At 40.0% G+C, this 22324-nt stretch overlaps 1 protein-coding gene across 1 annotated transcript in view; it reads right to left on the bottom strand.

Annotated features, from left to right (window-relative positions):
- Positions 1–167: 167 nt before the first annotated feature.
- LOC104517731 (band 4.1-like protein 4A) overlaps positions 168–22324 on the bottom strand; it is a gene marked incomplete at both ends in the record, with an annotated part of 44471 nt that continues 22314 nt past the window's right edge. Inside the window, 8 exons of the mRNA XM_010169486.1 lie at positions 168–249; positions 1115–1225; positions 2120–2188; positions 2821–2868; positions 8553–8672; positions 15973–16050; positions 20005–20052; positions 21621–21734. Of these exons, the coding sequence (XP_010167788.1) occupies positions 168–249; positions 1115–1225; positions 2120–2188; positions 2821–2868; positions 8553–8672; positions 15973–16050; positions 20005–20052; positions 21621–21734 (670 nt within the window). The remainder of the gene's footprint in view (positions 250–1114; positions 1226–2119; positions 2189–2820; positions 2869–8552; positions 8673–15972; positions 16051–20004; positions 20053–21620; positions 21735–22324) is intronic.

The following is a 22324-nucleotide window of genomic DNA, read 5'->3' as shown; positions in this document are numbered from 1 at the left end:
GTTTGGCTGACAGCTAAGTTAAACTATCACATGCTGAAAGAACCTCAGCCAGCTCTAAGTTTCACGGAAAAACAAAGATCTAATTTAAATAAAGCACTAGCCCCGCCCCACCCTCCCACCTTCTTCCTCCAAAGAAGGAAAGTTGCAAAGGATGGACAATTACTAACCTGTTGAGTCAACTGGATGCTGGGACCTTTCGCATCTGAAGATCGTGTAACAGGCAGTGGAGGCACCAGATCAGTTTTTGCACTGGAATTATGATATTACAAAATGGATATTGCCATAATAAAGTACACTATAACTGTGCAGAGGAAGAATAATGAAACTCACCTAGACACTTACAAAGATCTGAAAGGCAAAATCCGAAAGGCTTATCACATGACTTGAGACATCTGAAAGCTATCGTGCTGGTCCTCAGTACTACCTTAAGGGCACAGGTCATCCCTTCCTTTCTCAAGGTGCCTGTCTCTATCTGGTCTTCAGAAGCAGCCCACCTTCATGTGAGATGAGTCTCACCTCAAATCACAGGTATGCCACACCTCCTCTAGGATGCCATCCAGCTAAAACTAACCTCACAAGTTGATGATGTCATCAAGGGACTGCTTTTGATATTTAAGGCCTTAATAAAACTGAGAACAGAGCTGTCATTTCTCCATTCATAAGTACACCCTTTGCAAATCAGTCTTCTAGGAAAGACTGATCCACCAATTGCTGAAGAGGGTTGTACTAGCGTTACCATGAAACAAATTACAGTTATTAGAGATGATGTCTTAACTCTATTAAAGGATAAAAGTATCTGGAAAGCAGCTCACGAGTTCTCATCCCTTAGGCAACTTCATAACCTATCACTGAAGAGCAACACAGGTTCATTTTGGCTTTTTCAGTTTTTCCCCCTTTCAAGTGGTTCAAGGAAGCCTTTGTGGCTCAGAATAGACCAGAAATGTTTCTGTACATGTTTGAGTCATTTAGCTCTGAAAACCTACTATTCAGAGGATTGCCTGAAACCTGTGCCAGCAACCAACCACATTTATGCCACTTCTAATCCAACCATGATCTTTGAACAACTTTTGGACCACACTAAACCAATCCATGGCTAATAACCACATTCACGTACTTCACTTCGGACAGGACAGATCTTTCACCGTCAGAGCACTGGGACCGCCGATACTGACGGTAGCTTCGCGGGGAATGAGAATGTCGAATGCGAATCGGATCACCTTGAGTCCTAAGAGAGACACAGAATTCATAGTGGTAGGTTAGTGAACCAGATCTTCAGCACAAAAACATAAATGCAACTGCAGACTGACAGATCCTCCCATTTCTTATTAAACTATAACAGATGGCTTCTTGCATGGGCTGAATTTAAAAGGCTGATGCTTCTCTTAGGAACCTGTACTTGGAATTCAATGCTTTAGAAGTCCAAAGGTTACAAATTGTCATGCCATTATTTGAGAATTAAACTGTTTAATAAAGAATGCATTGATATTTACAGCTCTAACATCAGTCTTTTCTGTTTAGTGATGTTGTGGAAGCATATTATAGCACAAACTGGGATCCCATTTCTGCCACATGCAGCTGCTTGCACTGACACATGGCATCCCAAATGGGCAATTATCACAGTGAAATAGGTGTCCGTTCTTAAGGAAATAGCTATGGCCTAGCAGCTGCTCATGACAAGCAAGGAAAGGGGTTGAAGAGGTCAAATAGTGCCTTAGATGATTGGAATAAAAATTTAAAAGGAAGCAGAAGTTTAGGAAATAAATGAGTTTCCTTGTTTGCATTCAGTTCTCTCTGATTCTGTACTGTGTAACATAAAACACAGTGATGGATGGCATGGGGAGACATACAGAATATACAGACATCCAGCAGATTCACAAGTGTGTGGGAGAGATAGGGAGTGACAAATATGATTTTTCTTTTCATATTTTGGAAACAGAAAATATGAGGTTTTTAAATTATTAAGTATCCTCCCCCAATCCATCCTAGATGAGCATTTGGTGTAGACAAAAGCTTAGAGATTATGTGTAAACCCACTTCTATTTCAGTATGACACAGTTCACAGTAAAATAAGAAAAGTAGGCTTTTAGATTCACAAAAAAAAATCCTGACATAAACTTACTCTATTTTAGTGTATGGAATTTCTTTCAATTGCTCCTCAGACAGTCCAGATGGATCCACAAGCTCCTTCCTAGAAAGGATTAAACAAAGTAAAAAAATGTAATGGTAGCTACCAACTGCAACACTGTTCTTATTTTTATTATATTAGGCTGAAAAGATTTACTTAGACAAGCTGCTGTCAGCCCTGAAGCTACCTTGTCATCAAAATAGGAAACCCATTAAGAAATGTGTCTAACTTCACCTTGATTGCTTCAAGTGCATGTCACATCCTGTTCCACCTTCCTCTCACCTTCCTGCATATCTGATCTTGCTGCTTCACAATATATATATGAATATTGTGTATACTGAACATCAAAAACACTTTGGAATAGCTAACTATCTTCCAGATTGGTAGTTCTATGGCATATGGAGCCTCATCCTAAAAGTGTCAGTTTTACAAACAGGGACATTTTGGAAGCCACAAAGGAATAAATCTCTATAATGTTGTATTCTTCTTTAATAATTTGTCTACATACAATGGTCATCTGCATTCAGTGATCTGCAGTGCCTTTTACATATAGCAGGTCATTAACACCCACATAATTTACCATGTCACATAACTAAGTCAGAACGTAATGTCTTATAGCCACAGTGCAGGGGATGTGAATAACACCGTTTGAGGCAAACCAAGCAGTTACTCTCACCCTACAAGACCGTACATACTGAATATGTTTCCACAGTTCTTCTTTAGCTTGTACATCTGGGCTTCTCCTATAGATACCAAAAAAGACAACAAAGGCAGAATTGTGAAAACCATCATCTGACATGTTGCTATTCAAATCCACCAGTGACTTCAATTTTAAGATTCATTATCTCAGAAAATGCATTAAATTTCATCGCTTTATTTCAACTGCAAAGCCATTTCTTGAATGACAGGCTCTCAATCACAATTCCTGCTCCACTAGCAAGAGTAAGCATAAAATCTAAACAACAGCAGAACTCCCCAAGCCAAATCAGTGCCCAGCTACTGCCATCCCTTATCCAGCTGAAGACAATGTGTTTTGGAATGACATTTTTGTAAAAGGCCCTCAGAAATGTCCTGTGGCCCACAGAGCCCTTTGTGGGCAGAAGGAGGGACAGGTCATGCCAGGCTGTCACACCAGTAATCCCTGTCCGTTCGCACTGAGCACTAATAAAGAGGACCTGTGGCTCAGCTGCAATCACAGTACAACCTCTTGCTTTACAGTTATTTCCAAGAGTTTCTGCTCACGTTATTTACCTCTGTGATGTCCACGAATAAAAATAACCAACCACGAACAAATCAAACCAGCAACTATGCATGCTCACACACACAGATATTTTAGAGCAAGTATTTAATTCACAGAGAAAGTACTCAGCCAAAATTGTAATTTCCCTGTTGCAGACATAAAAGTGGAGCAAAGCAAGCCTCAATGGCATGCCTCACATTTTCTACCATACTACAGAAGATACTGTCTCTAAACTGGATCCTCTTTGTTTTTATTTTTCTTATCCTATTTTATTGCAGGGTTAGTGCAAAACCACTGCCATTGCTGAAGCTGCACCTAGAATTCACTGAAACCCCTGCACAGTAATAGATTAAATGAGTATTTTACACAGTGGCAGGGTCTACATGTGCATGGAGAGATCAGATAACTCTTTTCATTGGGACTATATAAATCAGTGTCAACAGCTAGACTGTTCCACATCATCTGAGATGTGACGAATGCAACCTTTAGACAGATTCAGCATGCATAAATGCTCTTACTTAAGTCACAGTTTCTCAGGGATTAAGTCTTACATCATCAGATCATACAGCTTGCCTTTTTTTCCTTAAACAAAAGGGCCTATCATACTCAAAAATGCTTTTGGATATAATCCAAACTTAAATGAAGACTAAGGAGGACAGCAGAGTTCTGCTTTTTAGCATCTGTTAAACCAGCTCTCCCTCATTCAGTGACAGAGTTGTATCAGAAATAATTCCAAATTGCTCTCTAGCACTAACAGTTTCACTGTTTTCTTATTTCACTGTTACTGTGTTTGGCTCATTTACAAACTTCAGGCTAGGAATAATGTTCAGAGATATCTATATCACAGTAAATGTTTTACAGTCAGTGTAAAGGCAGATTATTTAGGGATGGTAATGTTTTTGTGTTTGGTTTGGTTTTATTTTGTTTTTGTTTTATTTTACAGGTACAGAAGTAATAGGAGATAGTAGTTTACTGCTTTATAAACACCAGAGAGTGACAGAAGGGTGAGAAACAACCTTACATTTGTAATTCCCTAGCAGGATTAATATAAACTAATCCATAACCCTCTCAGGCTCCGAGGTGGTGATGGCTTTCCAGGCAGCATGATGCAGCTGCCCCAGATGACTCCTGTCCCTGATGGACCACTCTGCTGTTCATTCTGACTGCTCAGATCCTCATGCCAGCAACAGCTACAGCCATGAGTAGCTTGCGGTACGATTTTTCTTAGCATTCAGGCTTTTTGTGGCTTTGTGTGTATGTATTTATTATAATGCATTTAATTTTCTCTGATTTTCACTTCTATCTCTCCTTCTCCCTTCTTCCACTTACTTCTCCTTCTTAGATCTGTTCATGCTGTTTTGAACTCCCTGATGCAGTAGCTTGGTATGCAGTGTCATTTAACAGCCTTTTTCACCCCTCAGCTTTGAATTGATTTCTCCTTCCACGCAATCCCCTGCTGACAAAATCGCAGCTGCAAACCCTGCATTCACCCTGAGGCTGGGAAGATAGGCATCCTCTTCTGAGGCCGAATAATCAGGCAGTGGGGAATGCAAAAGCTCCCTGAGAAAGGCCAGATTCTCCAGGGAGGCTTTGTAATGCTTACAACCCCTTGTTTGCCTGAGGAAGCAAAGCCTCAAGGTCTCTCCCAAACTTGGGATCCCCACAAAGCAGGATACTGTGCACACCACTGACCCATCTGACCAGCTCATGACTTGTACTTATTCATGGAAATACAACAGTTCAGGATGGGGCCTTAAGTCTCATATATCACCAAACATGTGAAGCCTCAACTACAGTAAGAACTATTAATTTGTGAGGCAGTGTGGAAAGAGAGTGGTTAAATAAGAAGTCATTGTCATTCCTCCATTTTCTAGGAACTGTGCCTCCTGCTTTCTGCAGCCACCTCCAGGCATTTAATTCTGTGATCTCTGTCATTCTCCCTCCTTCCACCTCTGCAACTACATTAAGAACAAAGCCTCTGCTGTAAAATAAGAGTTTAGCAATATGGCATCCCATGGGAGGGGGGAGGGGAAGTTAGTGTGCAAAACAGGAAAAGGGCTAAACACAATGATTCCTCAGAGCAAACTGCTTTTATGAACTCCCATCTTGACATCACCTATTTTCCATCTGCTTAAGAAGGTTACACCATACTGGGATAACCTCACAGCATTTATTCAAGTTAACTGCACAAAAGATTATCTAGAAATATGACACAAATAAAGTATCTCAATAAAAGCGTTTTCCTTCCCAATGCCTGTTCCTGCTTTCTTTGAAGGCAAAATTAAGAAAAGCTTACAAAAAGAAAGCTCTTGTTAAGATATGTAGCTATTGCATATACTGCATAGGAAATTCATGTTTGTAGTTCTTAACAGCCCACAACAAAGCAATCCTGCTATTAAATCTTTAAAGCCAGATCACAATCCTTCTTTCACTTTGTTTTCATCTTTTTGCTGTGAATTGTTTTAGAACTCACAGTTTTGACATGTAATGTATACTCAGATTGTCCTATTGCAGTATCTGAATCACTAGCTTCTGGATAATTTGTATGCCAATCAGATTCTCTAATGCACAAGAAACCTAAAGGGAATTCTCAGTAAGTGACGAGTCTCCAGGGGTTTTTAGTTTATTTTTATTTCATTTTCACAAGCTTGAACAACTCTACACATTAACAAGGCCTATATTATTTTTTGTGTCTGCATCTGCACCCTTATTAATATTTCAGTTTGAGTAACAAATGGTAAATTTAAATAGCCATGGAATTTTAATAGCCATTCTTAATTAAAAAAGCCCTTTGGCTACACAGATGTTTTACATGAACTCTTGAAAATAAACCCTGTGGAACTAGAATCGGTAGCTCTCTCTATTTGCCGATTCCTTTAGGAGAAAGAAAGGTCAAATTCTTGTCAAATACTTTTATTCCTGAGAGCAATGAGGTACCACCTCATCACCAACAATGACTAATATTACTCATTATCAAACAAATGAAATGCACTGTGCCAGGCACAGTAACAAATATTTCAACCATTACTTCACACTTCCAAAGTGCACCTCTAGTTGTACTCTAAACTGACTGCAATACGGAGCTTAATGTGAAAGACTCATCTGTGCTACTAAAGTGAAGGTTTTGTATCAATTATTAAATGTGTAAATTAAATTACTATATGTCCAGATTTAAAACCAAAACCAATCATACTCTACACTCTAGGGAATCACATTTCCCTTTCCTCTGGCCTGCATCCATTCATGTAAACAAACAGTTGAGCCAAACTGAATTAAATAAGTCCTTTTATAAACTACTGCAGGTTAACAGTTAAATGCCTTTTACTAAACTTACTTTAAAGCACTTTGAAAGGATTTCTCATTTTACTTTTTTTAGTTCCTACTTGCATATATTAAAGATCTCTGCCATACTTGGGAGGTTTGGGCTTATTTCGTTGTTTTGTTTTGTTGGGGTTTTTTTAAACTGAAGAGTAAGACAAAAAGGAGAACTAACACAACAGGAAAAAGAAATGAGAAGCCACCCAAAATCTTCAGTATTTCCTCATTTATTTGCTTCCTCTAGGACTTTTCCTTGTTAAGTAAGAGGCTACACTTTTAAGTTTTTTGCTAACAGTAGTTTAAATAAAATACAACTCAGAATGTCACTGTGCTGGAAACTAAAAGCCATTTCTTAAGGTAAATTAGCCACAAGAGGGAGCTCGTGCTGTCCAGCCAACGAAATTTACTTGGCCTATGGGAAAAAAGAAAAAGTTAGCCATAAATTTAATCTAACCATTATTAACTGAGTACATTTTCTAGTTTACGACACTTTCTGTATATAGTAAAAAATGTATATCAAACTTAATCAGCTATATTTTGTGGATTCCATACAAGTGAGCTTTAATATTCCTGATTTTTACTAAAATATCATTGTATAATTACACCTAATAACATTTGACATTTGTGCAGCTAGAAGTGAACAAGTCTGTACAAAGCCAGTTAAAGTAGAAATTCCAACATTTGGAATTTTAATGGCAAATTCTTTTTCCCATAAAAGAATAGAAATTGTACACTATGAAACTGGAGACAGAAATGAGTTCTAGCAACATGGACAACTGAAAATTGAATGCACATGGATTTTAATATTGGAAACTTCAGTGCAGACTACGGTTTCAGGGGGTATGAATGAAATTTAAGGAACTATATAGTTTCTCTTGCTAAGCCTTAACATGGAAGGAAAACTCATACATTAACAGGAAGTACCTATGTAAGGGTGTTACAGAGGTTACACGTTTCCACCATCAGCATCAGGGCTGGCAACTCATCCATTTTAGCCAGGCAGGATGGGGATACAGTTTCAAAGACTGCTCTCTCTTCCCTTCTCTCCCAGTGCCCTCCTAGCTGCACACCTGGCACTCCAACACCCCCCACCCTGCCCTCACTTGCCCTGCCTGACAGTCATGCTGATGCTGGCACTGTTTTGGATGGTTGCTGGACAGCAGATTAGGCTGGAGACCAACATGATACAAAACAGTGTGCCTATACCCCAAAAACATGGCATCAGAAGAAAAATATAAATTAAAAGAAACCAACATTTTCATTAGTTTGAGAAAAATAATTTTCGAAGCTGTCAACTTCACCATGTCAAAAACAGATTTTAGCAGGAATAGCACTGCCTGGCAGCACAGCTCCATCATGGAAATCCTGACATCAGGATGCAACAAATCACTGAGTAATGTTTGTCAATAGTAATTTGACATGGAGACATCAGCAGCTGGTCTCACCTGGAACACCACAGACATTATATGATTAAACAAGCGTGCATGCATGTCACAAAAATGCCTGCACCTATCACACAAAATCTGAATGTTTTCATAGACTTGTTGCCCGGAAGAGGGGAATCACTGTCCTCATTACAGAACTAACGTTTAATAAGCCACAAAACCATCCAGATCTCCATCCAGGGTGATGCAGATAGTTCTTGACCAGCTCTGTCACAAAGGCCTTCCCATTTTATTTGTGCCCTGAAATTCAAATCGCTGAATGAAGGGAGTCTGACCACAAAGACACATCTGCTAATGTGAGAATGTGCCATGTGAAAGCCTCTGTTCCTCAGCAACTGACAGCCACCACCATTCTGGAAATACTCCTTCTGCTTTTTAACGTGCTACAGCAGTCTTAATTTTCATGTTAAAGAAGGTTACATACGATCGAGATCTGTGCCTGGATCGCCGGTAGTTTGGATCTGTCTGGTTTTTCTCCTTCTGTCGCCGTAGCACAGCTTCCCACTGAGGAGCCGAGTCAATCATGTCATTCTCTTGCCGTAATCTGCAACAGAGGTACCAGGAGCTTAGTCCGAGGTCTCTGATGCAGGATGCTCTGAGGAGCAATGGGGTATTGTTTTCCCCACATGAATCCAGCTCCTGCAATACAATACTTTAACTTTTCATCTTGCTAAATTTTAATTAATGTTCCCAAACTATATTAAAATGTGAGAACCTGTATCAAAGAAAAATCACTGATTTGTTATTTAGAAACACTGTAAGTCAAAAATAAAATGACCCAGGCCTTTAAGGACAGGCCCACAACTTGAATTCATCTTCCTAGCCCAAGATAAATGTCTAGAATTTCTTTACTGTTTACATATTCCAGCACACCTCATCCACAGCAAGTATAAGCCCCACATCATGATACAAGGCTCTGCTACTACAACTTTTCCCAATACTTCATTGCAGCACGCACCTTCCTAGAATCCTGGGAAAATCCCCCAGGGATGCCCTTGGTGAGTTCCTGCTCAAAGGAATCAGTCCCTTCACCCTGACCTGCAACAAAGCCCAGGATGCATGCAGATCTCCCTGGCTGCCCCAGACACATACAATTCTGCCATTGCACCCCTTCTGCACAATCCCCTGTGGCTCTGGCCCCTGTCTCTGCTTGTGTGTACTTCCAAAGGACACAATATGCCTTTTATTTCTTCTTTTGGTTGTTGGGGTTTTGGGGTGGGGTTTTTTGGTTTGGTTGATTTTTGGGTTTTGGTGGTTTTTTTAATCTATTAATCCCTTATTGGAATGTAGTACAGATTAAAACAAATGTCAAAAACTTATACATTCAGCATATTTCTTAGCTGGCTGCCAGGCCAACTGGTGAGCCAGCGTTTGGCCATTCAGAGCTCTACAGATGTTTCACAGTTTTGAGGTTGCAGATATGAGTGGTGTGATGAAGTGCTAAGGTGGAACAAATGCATATGTTTGGTCACAGCCATGAATTTAAAATTCATCAGGGATTCAGAAACAACTCTGGAAAATATCACTCCAAGAGTGGATTCTCTGATAGGACAGTACAATTGGCATACTGAAGAAACCAGAAGAGCTTATCAAAAAAAGGAAAGACTGACTGGTAAAACAAACAAACAAGCCAGTAGAGATAAGCGGAGTACACAGGAGACATGACTGATAGGAAATGCAAAGCATGCTGTTGTTGTTGCTCTTTGCTATAGATGTACCCGTCTCCTTGAATTTTGAATTGTATCAGGCTAAACTGGCTATGCAGGCTGCTGCTTTTCCTTTAATCAGATCTTCTCTCACATGCATAATGAATTTTGAGCTGGATCCTCAACTATGGCCACAACTCTATCAAATGGTACTGAGCATCTGAAGAAGACCACAACATCAGGTTCTGATTTCTATGCAAGTCTTTTGAAAGCTGTTATCTGCTTACAGGGATTAACATAAACTTCTACCTAAGGATTTAGTAGAAGGACTCACACAACCACAAGTAATGAATTGTGATTTTCATTCCTAATAATCCAATGTGTGGAGACAGCAATCACCCCACATGGTATAAACACAAGCAACTGCCTCCCACACACAGCAGTCACTCACACAAAAACAAGACAGGCTGCTGCCAGACCAGTGCTGCTGCCGTGGGTGGTGGGTCTGCCTGCTTGCCAGTACCTCGCACCACCTCTCCCACACAACAACTCCCAACAGGTCAAGTACACAGCTGTGCTTTGAAGGAGGCATTCGGATGATTACCATAAAATAACTGAGAACTACTCATTCTTCTCAGGAAACCTGCACAACACAGCAGAGCACAAGCTCTGTACTCTGGCACAGAGGACATGAGATCCTGCACCTCTGAATTTGAAGCCACACTTCCACACTGACCAAGAATGACCTCTCATTAAGGAAGTAAACACATTGTTTTTGCTCCAGTCCATTCTACTTATCTAGTGGAGAAGAATCTACTGCTGCATGGCAAGCAGTCCTTAGCAACGCATCAATTTATCCCCAAGTACTTCATCTTTCCATTCTGCCTACTTTCTTACACTTGTAACATATAACAGTGCTCTGCACTGTTATTTATCTCTTTAATTTGAGCAAAACACTGAAGATCTAAATACAAAAAGTAGCATGGCAGCTATTAAAACAAGCAGTGTCAGCACCCACAAAAGTACTGTTGAACCACAACAGAATTCTACTAGATGGGGATACAAAGAAATAAAGCATTCATTTTGCAGCTGCAAGAATGGTCAAAGTAACACAATCTCTACATAAAATACATTAGTTAGATGCAATGATCAAATCGTAACAATTTTGGGTCAAAATCTTCAGCTCTTCAGCAACAGAGATCACAACAAAAAAAAAAAGTGGAAAGAAATTTAACTCAAAACCTAAATTTCTATTTAAAGATACTTTTGACAAAAGAGCGTTGTCCTTATACTCCAAGACCATTACAACTTTCCTTCCATTTTTTTCACTTTTTGGAGCCACAAGGGAACAAGTTGATTTATGCCTTATAGAAAAAAAATCCTTGTTACTGGCACATTAAATAAATCGAGTTTAGATTAATAGCTATCACAGTGACAAACTAGGCATTGTTTGCAGGAAGACTTGATGGCAAAATGGAAAATCTTAAGATTATCATCATTCACCTGTTGACTTAGAGATGTTTTTTCCCCATTTCAGGTGATATGATAGCAAGCTACATTTATGCAATGATAAACTCTCTGAAGACTTGATTCTTGATACCTCATTCAAAATACTTGAGCATAAACTTATCATCTAGGTACAATGTACAACAATGAGGGGCTCACTGGGGAGGTGAAGGTTGAAGGCAGCCTTGGCTGCAGTGACCATGAGATGGTGGAATTCAAGACCCTGAGAGTAGATAGGAGGGCAAAAAACAAGATCACAACTCTGTACTTCAGGAGAGCAAGCTCTGGCATCTTCAAAGATCTCCCTGGAGAAGTCCAATGGGATAAGGCCCTGGAAGGAAAAGGGGCCCAAGAAAGCTGGTTAATATCCAAGGATCACCTCCTCCAGGCTTAGGAGAAGTCCATCCCAGTGAGCAGTAAGTCAGGCAAAAATGCCAGGAGGCCTGCATGGATGAACAAGGAGCTCCTGGCAAACCTCAAGCGCAAAAAGGAAGCACAGAGAAGGTGGATCCAGGGGCAGGTAATGTGGGAGGAATACAGAGACATTATCTAAGCATGTGGGGATGAGGTTAAGAAAGCCAAACCTCAAATGGAATTGAATCTGGCCGCAAATGTCAAAGACAAGAAGGGTTTCTGTAAGTAGACAGTTGACAAAAGGAAGGCTAGAGCCCACTGCTGAATGAGGCAGGGGACCTGATGACACGACATGGAAAAGGCTGAGGTAATGAATGCCTTCTTCCCCTCAGCCTTTACTAGCAAGACCTGCCTTCAGGAATCCCAGGCCCTAGAGACCAGGAGGAAAGACACACACTTAGTGGAAGAAGATCAGGTCAGGGAAGACTTAAGCAAATTGGGCATATGTAAGTCCATGGGTGCAGAGGGAGCCAGCTGATGTCCTTGCAAGGCCTCTCTCAATGATCTCTGAATGATCATGGTGATTGGCAGAAATGTCCGAAGACTAGAGGAAAGCAAATGTCACTCACATCTTCAAGAAGGGTGAGAAGGAGCACCCAGGGAACTACAGGTTAGTCAGGCTCACCTCGATCTCCAGAAAGGTGATGGAGCTGCTAATCCTGGATACCATTTCCAGGCACATAAAGCACAAGAAAGTAACCAGGAGTAGTCAGCATGGATTCACCAAGGTGAAGTCATGCTTTACCAACTTGAGAAACTTCTACAACAAAATGACTGGTTTGGTAGATGAAGGGAAATCAGTGGGTATTGTCTACCTGGACTTTATAAAGGCTTTCAATGCTGTCTCCCCACAAGATCCTCACAGAGAAGCTGTTGAAGTATGGGCTGGAAAAGCAGCCAGTGAGGTGCACTGAAAACTGTCTGAACAGCCAGACCCAGAGGATAATATGGCACACGGTCTGGATGGAGGTCAGTAACTAGCGGTGTAGCCCAGGGGTCAATACTAGATCCAATCCTGTTTAACATCTTCACTAATGTGATGGAGGGATGGAGGGGCAGAGTGCATCCTCAGCAAGTTTGCAAATGACACCAAACTGGGAGGAGAGGCTGATACACTAGACAGTCATGCTGCCATCTAGAGAGACCACAACAGGCCGGAGAAATGGGACAACAGGAACCTCATGCAGTTCAACAAGTGAAAGTGCAATAACCTGCACCAGGGGAGGAACAAGCCCAGGCACCAGTACGTGCTGGGGGCTGCCCCGCTGGAAAGCAGCTTTGCAGAAAAGGACCTGACCATCCCAGCAGACACCAAGTTGAACATGAGCCAGTAACAAGCCTTTGAAGCAAAGAAGCTGAATGGTATCCTGGGATGCATTATGCAGCAGCTAGAGAGAGGTGATCCTTCTTCTCTACTCAGCAGTGGTGAGGCCACACCTGGAGTACTGTGTCCAGTTCTGAGCTCCTCAGTAAAAGAGAGACATGGACATAAAGGAGAGAGTACAGCAAAGGGCCACCAAGATGATGAAGGCACTGGAGCATCTCTGCTATGAGGAAAGGCTGAGAGAGCTGGGACTGTTCACCTTGGAGAAGAGAAGGCTCAGAGGGATCTCATCAATGTACATAAATAGCCACAGGGAGGGTGCAATTAGGATGGAGCCGGGCTCTTCTCAGTGGTGCCCAGTGACAGGACCAGGGGTGATGGGTGCACATTGAAACATGGGAGGTTCTCTCTGAACATCTCTTTCACTGTAAGAGTGACTGAGCCCTGACACAAGTTGCCCAGGGAGGTGATAAAAGGGTCTCCCTCCTTGGATATATTCAAAAGCCATCTGGGAATGGTCCTGGCCAACTGGCTGTAGGTAGCCCTGCTTGAGCAGGGCGGTTGGACCAGGTGATATCCAGAGGTCCCTGCCAACCTCAATCATTCAGTCATTCTGTGATTTTAATCAGATGGATCTTCTAAGGGTAGTCAAATAGAAGACTATGCTCCAGTAAACACTGTGTACTAGTCTAATATATTTTTATCCACACAATAAATTTTGACCACAGCATTAAAAAAAGCAAATACATTTCTTCTATGACTGAAATATGCTCATCACAGGTTCTTCCTCAATTTCATAGTAACAACTGCTTAGGATAAAACATTCCTATGATGGAATGAAACCTCAAAGACTTATTGAGATCAAGTAAAGAGTTTCTGTCTTACATTTTTCCAGTGTTGTACCTTCAGAAATTCCCACCTGCATTCCTGTTTTTCTCTGATAATTTGTTTTCATCTGATAAATAGTTCACAGTTATCTCTTCTCACATGAACAATATATTCTACTCTTTTATGATTAGAAGCAGATTGTTTTGGGTATTGTGAGTATTCAGTTATTTTATTCCAATAAAACAGTAACACTTTGTGTCTGCTTGTGCCAGGGACCTGATTATCGTACTGGGAAACAAATCAGTATGAATCTATGCAACAGGCAAAACTTGAGCAACAGCAGTTGCAAGCCTCATTATATTGTCCCATTTAACCCTGTCAGGGCTGTCTCACTTCTGCTAACAGGAAAGTTATTCGGTGCCTGTGCCCTTTCAGCTTATTTTTTTTTTCCTGCTGTGGCTGCTGACAAAATGCAGAAATTCATTATGACTGGTGGTGGTTTCCCTGCATCTTATGAGAAGCAACAAGTTTCAGACCTTCAGCTCATTTAGTACTTGTTTATTTTAACACTGATAATGACTTTTTATCTGGTCTGATTTCAAATGACCACCTAAGAGTAAGAGATGCTGCAACATAAATATTTTTGATGTATCTTACCTTTCTGAAAATGTGAAAAGCATAAAAACAATCCACAGAAATTGATTTTTTTTCTTTTTAATTTTAGGCACTTTTCCATGAGGTGAGAAAGGCTTAGTAAAGGCCCTTTGATTCATCAGAAAATGATAAGCAGTACTTAATCCTTCTTACAGGTCAATCTTTACACTGCAAGAAACTCTTAAAAATATTCTTGTGGCCAGTCTCTAATTTACTTCACTTGCTTGTGAAGCTCACTGAGCAAGAAGTTTCACAGAAGAAAAACCTGGCGAGAGTGCTCTAAGAGAAAGGGATACAAAATACCATTTACCTGCTGCCCACTGAAACTCAGCATTTAATTCAAACTTCAGAGCTCACCTGGAAAACAAACCTTCCATGCACACTAGGTTATTGTTAACTGAGTATATCACAAGATTGTTCTCTAATTTAAGTAAACTCCAAAGAAATCTCGTAGCTCAGATATGCTTTATACCAGCCCATTTTAATGTCACAGTGATTTTTTAGCATCTAACTGTTGCAAGTCATGCTTAAAATATTATTATACTGAATACTTCTGCAGCACTATCTAGCATATAATTATTTCTAAGAGCTTCCAAATACCTGAAAATCATTTATCATTGATAGTACTGCATGTGAGACAACAAGAAATTATGGCAGCTTGTGCAGACAGCTGTTTAGAAAACTTGCCTCAAACAATTCCTCTTTTGTGCAGGTGCAGTGACATTTATCCTAGGCTCTGCTTATGCAATATAAAGAAATTCTATGTGCTTTTTAAAGATACATTTTCATAAGTAAATCTCAAATGCTGTTCTCAAGTTGATAAAACTGCAACTCTCTCAATCAGAGTTGCAGTTTTAAAGGAAATTTTTTGCTGCATCAGTTGTTATGCTAACTTTTTCATATCAGCAACAAGAAAAATAGAATATACAAAACAAAACTTGCTATCATCACTTGACATTAACTTTTGTTATGCTATTAAAAGCTGACATTGTACACATTTTGGGTTTAGGCCTACATTTTACATTTCAGAAAATAAAAATATTTAATTAAACACATGCATTTAAAAACAACACTGAGTTTCAGATCCATTAAAATATTTTTACTCTTCTCCTCAAAAGCTTATTTTCTGCTAAAATTCTGCACTTTAAATTTCTGTGGTATTGAAGTATAAGCTATGAATATCTTATCATCACTATTTGTCCACTTTATTTGCACTAATATTGCAAGTCATTTGTAAATACTGATTTTGCAGTTCATTAATGAGTTCTTCCCAAGCAACAGGAGGGTATGCATTCATTGCATACATTTATGATGTAAAAGAGTTTTGGCAATTATCTCTCTTCTTATTCAAAAAAGGTCCTTAAGCTGCCTCAGGAGGACTGGAGATTAGATTCCTTCTTAGGTCTATCTCACAAAAGTCCATCTTCATTTGTTTGTTTCATGTGTCTATGTCTAAAATGTATAAAGGTCACCTGTTTCTCTTCTTCCGATGCTCTCTGTTGGAATTTTCTGATTCACTACCACTGCTGGTGTTACAGCGAGACCGTGATCTGCAGAGGAGAAAAGCAACATCTCAAGATGAATTTATCTACTAACATCAAAAGTACTGAAGTTCTAAACAAGGAATGAACAACACTGCAAAGACATTACTAGGAAAATAAGAATTAAAAGACTTCAGAGGGCTTGTCTACACCTGAAAGTCGTATTAGCTTTGTCTCGTTAATCAATTGGGACTAACTGCTTTGAAAGTAGTAGACTTACAGTGCAGTGTCAGGTGAGTGCTATTTTCCTTTTGAATCGTACTGCATTTTTTTGTTGTTTATTTTACTTTATCTCTTAGCATTCTTTGTGTATATGCCAGGATGAAATGTTTCTTTGAGGTGTGAAATGTTTTATCTTTAAACTGGATGCATTCTGGCTCTTTTCTTGCATATTGTGGGACACCCAATAGAAACAATACAGTAATTCTGGTTTTGCAGAAAAAACAGATCATCAGATCTGTCATTTTTTATTCACCCCACCTTCCATCTGGCTTCTTGTAAGTTCATATCATTTTTCAAGTGTCAGGTAGTATAGAAGAAACACCACTAACACTATGATTCAATGACCTTTATAAATACAGAAAGGCTGAAGTGTGCACATTAGCAGGCCTGTGTATCAGTACGGCTTTGGGAAGACCCAATGCACAGCTACAAAGATGCTGTGTCACGTGAGGAAAAAGAAATAAGGCAGTTATTTCTGTATCATTTCTGACTGTGAAGCTTCAAATGGTAAAATGATATTCACAGCTCTGATTATTTATTACTGAAAAAGACTGGTGGAACAGACTGATGCTGAAATTCAAGAAGAAAATGGGCATATGCCTACCTACAAGTAAACTCGTCTCAGTAAGGAGGAGTGCTTGGCCACCACTGTCCGAGACTCTTAAATCCCTGATTGCCACTGATCAATGTTTTGGAGCCAACAACCCAGCTGTAGGACTCTGGTCCTAGAAACCAGGACTCTCTTACTGTACTGCTGGGCTAGGTTCTAAAAAATGGCACTCACATCAAAACCTGGTTTGGACCATTATTTCATGTGATGATGGTCTCTGAATGCCTCCAAAGAAAGACATGTTTCTCTGCAACACTGACAGTCCAGCTGATTCATGGGAAAATATTAACATGAGCTGGCCTAGAAGGATTTCTGATATCAGGAGTCAGAATCAGTGATAGTTTTGCTGCAATGAAAAACAAAAAATTTTCTTCTGAGGTCTCTGGATGTGAAATAGGGGATATAAGGGGATTACTCCTGATGCTGCTGAGAGACACACATACTTTCTTGTGCTGACTGGCTTTTCTTTCGCTCTTTGATAAGCCACTTTTGTAAGAGGACAAATTTGTTAAACTACACCTGAACTGTTAGAACACACTGTTCCAAGAGTTTAGGGAGAAGAGTCCAAACAGGACCAGAGAAGATGAGAGAGACTTCCTAGAGAACAGAATTGCTGCAGCATGGATGTACCCTGAGTGTCCTATCTGGTCAGGGACACATCACCTCCTGTCTCTGAAACTAGGACACTGTTGTAGATGCCCTCCTCACACAGCTGAGAGTCTCATGAATTTACCCATAATACCAGTGAACTACAGTTGGTTTTATCAAATTGCTGTGTCACTAAATGACTCAGTCTATGGAGTCTGGTCTCCCCCCTTTTCTAAACTAGGAAATAATTAACTCAAATAGCTCCCATTCAAGGAGAAATGTTGAAGAATAGGACAACTAAAGCCTCGGAAAATCAGTTCAACCCAGCTTGTCTGAAGGGAATAGGCTTGGAAAAGTGAAATTTCCCCAGAGGAGAAGCAAAAACATCTCCCCGACCTCAAATCTCATGGCTCATAATTTAAAGCCACCAAGAGGCTCAGAATAGCCAGTTTCCCAAGTAAAAATTCACATTTCTTGGTGAAGCTGAAAGTGGGGATAAGAAAGATGTATATTACTACAGAAAAATGTGACCCCAAAGGAAGAAGGAAGATTAAAAAATGGTGCCCTAAAGACTGTCTCAAACACATTCAGAGAATTCGGAACAATAAATGCCCTAGAACTGCAGTAGATCTTACATGCCCAAAAGTGTACCTTTTTCCCCTCAAATCTTATCAGATGTTTAATAAATATTCCACTAATCTTGAATCGCAACATTACTACGTCACGTAAGCAAGAGTGTTCTTTCACACTTCCAGGTCATTGGAGTGACTCTGTTCTACATCTCCCAGTACTTATTTTCTTAGTCTGATTTAAGCAATTTCTCTCATAAGGTATCAAGGCAGAAAAAATCACACCATGGCAGAAGTGCAAGATAAAACATCCTATTTGCTCAAATTCAAGATAAGCCTTCCTCTAGGCTTTCAGAAATGAAAATCTGATTTGCCTTTTGGATACTATAAATCAAATTACTTTGTGTTCCCTGTCAGGAAAGCACTTGCGGGGAGACAAAAGGGCTGCTGAGCTGTCAGCTGAGCAGCAGCTGCTCATGCTAGCTGTCAGAATTTTATCTTTCACTGCATATGAAACATGAGCTTTTACTGAACTGAATAAAATATCAAAAATGGAAACAAAGGTGGTTTCCTAAGTCATGTGCAAGAACACATGAGATCATCCTGATCTCTGACAACTGAAAAGCACCTTTCATTCTTTTTTCTCATGTTTTCTTGGTATTTTGCAGATAACATATCTATATGGCCTGACACAAGGAGCAAGAAATAAGGCATAGGCTGTCTGTCAGGAAACACAGAACAAATACAGTCTGGGAGAGGGCTGGGGGTGGGGTGGGTTGCAGGATTTGGTATTTCAGAGAAACTGTTGACAGAGAAGGCTCATCTTCTGATGCAGTCCTTTTCTGATTAAATTGAGAGAAGGAGAGTAGTCAAACTGTGAGGAAGTGGAGAAGGTCTATTCCAATATACAGTAACAAATCTGTACATTTGTAACATAATACAGCAGTCACAGACTTTGGGAAAAGGTCTCTTCTGAGCACTAGGGTTTTCCACCTGAGATGCCTAACTAAATCCTCTCAGTTTTCTGTGCTGGACATCTACCACAGGACTGTCACTGTCAGCCTGTAATGGTAACATCCTTAAAAAACCAATCTGTTATAATAGATGCAAAGTATGTAAGCACTTTCCCTGACTTCCTGTGATTGTCCCTGAGATGCTTATATCTCTGCCAGAGCTCTTCTCCCATGCTGCAGCAGTGAACCAGATCCTGGAGTGCCTCCTCTCCTTCACATACTTCAAGAGACTCTGACATCAAAATACACTGCACTGTCTCTTTTTTCCAGCAGCCAAGGCAGAAGCACAGGAGCGAGGATTAGCACAGCATAGAGTCATGGCAGGCAGGTGTGGTACTAGAGAACTCTAGAATCAAAAATCTGTCAAAAGCTGAAGTTGTTGAAGGGTACATCCATCTGAATTCACAAAATAACTTTATTTGGAAATGTGATAACTAGCTCAGACTGCATAGGGGGGGAAAAAAAACAAACAAGAAAAAATTCAGTAAAAAATGTGCAAGACAGTGAGAAAACTGTAAGAAGTTGCATATGCCTCTGCACCAATCTTTTGCAGGACAATTAATCTCAAATAATACTACAATTGCTTTCAAAACAGATTAGTTAAAAGTGCATTGGGAGGCTGGAGAACTCAAAACAAAAACTGCAGATGTAAAATCCAAAGGCTAAAACTTCTGGAAGTGACTTTCAAGTTGCAGACAAGCCATTAGTAAACTTCCACAAACTGCTTCTAGCATGGTGTAGTAACAGTGTGCAAGATAGCCTGTAGGAATTGTGCTGTGATGAGGCTATGCTACAGAGTGTTCTAGCAAAAGTAAGATACAAGAGAAAAAATTAAATGGGTGGAACACAACATGCCTTTTAAACATTTAAGAAGATTGGGACTAGGAAGGAAGGGAAGGGAACTAAAATATGATCAGTACCTTCACTATCATTTCACGGCTGCTATAGATTATGTATTTACCTTCTCCTTTGCTTTAAATCTGAATCTTCGCCACTGTTTTGAGTTTTCCTGTGACATTAAAGAAGTTTTAATGAAACACCATCAGGTCACTTAACACAAATACACAACATCTCCCATGTCTTTTTTTTAAAAAAAATGACCAACCTTAAAAAGGTTTTAAGCCAGAGAAAAAAGGGATGTGTTTGTTTTAAACTTTTCAGGACACCTCTACAGTAAGTTGCAAAGGCATGATCCCATTCAAGTTCTCATTGCAAATCCCTGACTTGCAAGGTTAAGCATAGTATGTTGCCCTTTAGAGCTTCCTACTGTTTCCAGCAAAGCAAAGCCTGATGTCTTCCTCTTAATTTCAGTTAGAGTGCATAAACAACAGAGCTATTGTTACTGAATAGCTGAAAAAGGAAAGCGCATGAATAAAAACAAGATTCAGGAAGACGTAATTAGGTTAGAAACTACCTACTATTGTCAGTCTTCACAGTCTCATGCATAAGACTTTTAAAAATATTTTGTTGGTGTGGTGGCCCGAGAGAAAATTTTCTATTGGCATGACCACTTGCCCACTGAGTAGATCAGCCAAATGCAAATTCCAGATGATAAATACTTTGCATCTCAAAAAATTTCCTACTGCGTAATGTACAAACACTGTTCTTTTCCTGGTACAAGACAGTTTTGCACTGCACATATCTATTTCTTTGTCTTTAAGAGCCCAACAAGTCCTTCTGACAACTAAGTTAGCAATGAATCAGAAAATCCATTCAGGAAACACACTGCTGTTAACACAAGCGCTCTATCCAACAGGGTAAATCAACGTAACTCTATTGACTTACAGAGAGCTATGCTGATTTACTTTACATTTCAGGCATGAGGTCACTAAGCATACACCATGGGTGAGTTTCTTCACTCCTGTTCTAGACAGCTAGTGACATACCAAAGGTCTAGACCAGCTCAGAAACCTGACAAATATTGAACTAGATTTCAACATAGATATAGCTGTGTTATCAGAGATCCCTTTGCAAAATCTGCCTTTGAAAGCCAAACAGGTAATCACTTCAGAGATGTCAGAAGGAGATGGAATTCCCAGGTGCTGGCTGGTAAGGCAGTCGTGGAAGATGGCGAAGAATATGGGCACAGTAGCTATGTTTGCTCATGCTTCACAACAGATCACAGCACCAGGGTACCTCAGCAATATAAGCATCTTCTCAACAGGACAAATCATCCCACGTAACATGTAGTCTCTCAAAACTGTATCACTTCAGAACTTTCCCTGTAATTTGCATTTTGGACGTACTCCAGGACACATAGCATAGAATCTCCATCGATTTAATTTTACTTCTCGAAATTACAAAATTCAGCACGTACCCATTAAAAACAGATTAAGTATCTTGTTGTATTTTTGCTGACATCCTCTTTAATGTAAAGTAATTCACACATGGGACTGTTGAAGACAGCTTTGTAGCTCATTTGTTTAATCTTTGTTGCACTTAAAGCAAAGCAATGTACTTAAAATATTGCTCTGTATTAGAAGCTTATGGTCAAGCAAGTAACATCCATCAATCCTTTCATTCAGCAGGGAAAGATCTTGCATGTGTCAATAATGCAATTAACTCCAGGGCTCTTACCTCCTCCGGACTGGCTGCCCAGACTCATTCTCGCTGCCACCTGATGGGTTCCGTCGCCAAGAATAAGGAAACTTTGGTGATTTATTGCGGTCACTGGGAGAATTATACAGCCCACTAGGGTTAGAAAGGAAGATAAAACAGTCAGCTTTAAAACTTCCAGGATAGTTAGGCCAGCGAACTGAGATTCAAATGAGAAGGCTTACGCACACACTTAAGTACATATTCAGCTATACATGCATGTGTGTGTGCATACCATGTAAATATTTTACACTGAACCTTGAAAATGTAGGAGAGAGACCTCTTAGCATTGTCAAGCCAACAGCTCTAAGCTTACAAAATGTAGAACCAAGTATATACTTATTATTTTAGCATAATAAAATATCTGTGCTTCAGTATGAGTTATCCAACCCAGAGCCAGGCCCTCAAATGCCTCCATTCTTTACGTTTTCCATGGATATAAGTATGAAAACAGTGTTCCTGTCACAACATACATCTTTATCACAGAGCTAATGCTTTGGACCGTGAAACAATTTTAGATTCAGCTCTCTGCTGTTCACTCACACAACCCTCTGCCCATGGTGTGGAGGTGTTTCAAGTTTCAGGCTATGCACTTTGTTTGGGTTGTGTTGTTACCAAATTAGATGTAGACTATAAAATGGCTGTATGGATTATACTGTGATATCCTCCTGTAGAACTGCAGGGAC

The sequence above is a fragment of the Antrostomus carolinensis genome, unplaced genomic scaffold (genome assembly GCF_000700745.2).
Source record: "Antrostomus carolinensis isolate BGI_N321 unplaced genomic scaffold, ASM70074v2 scaffold15360, whole genome shotgun sequence".
Classification (NCBI taxonomy): Eukaryota; Metazoa; Chordata; class Aves; order Caprimulgiformes; family Caprimulgidae; genus Antrostomus; species Antrostomus carolinensis.
This window is presented reverse-complemented; position numbering and strand designations above follow the sequence as displayed.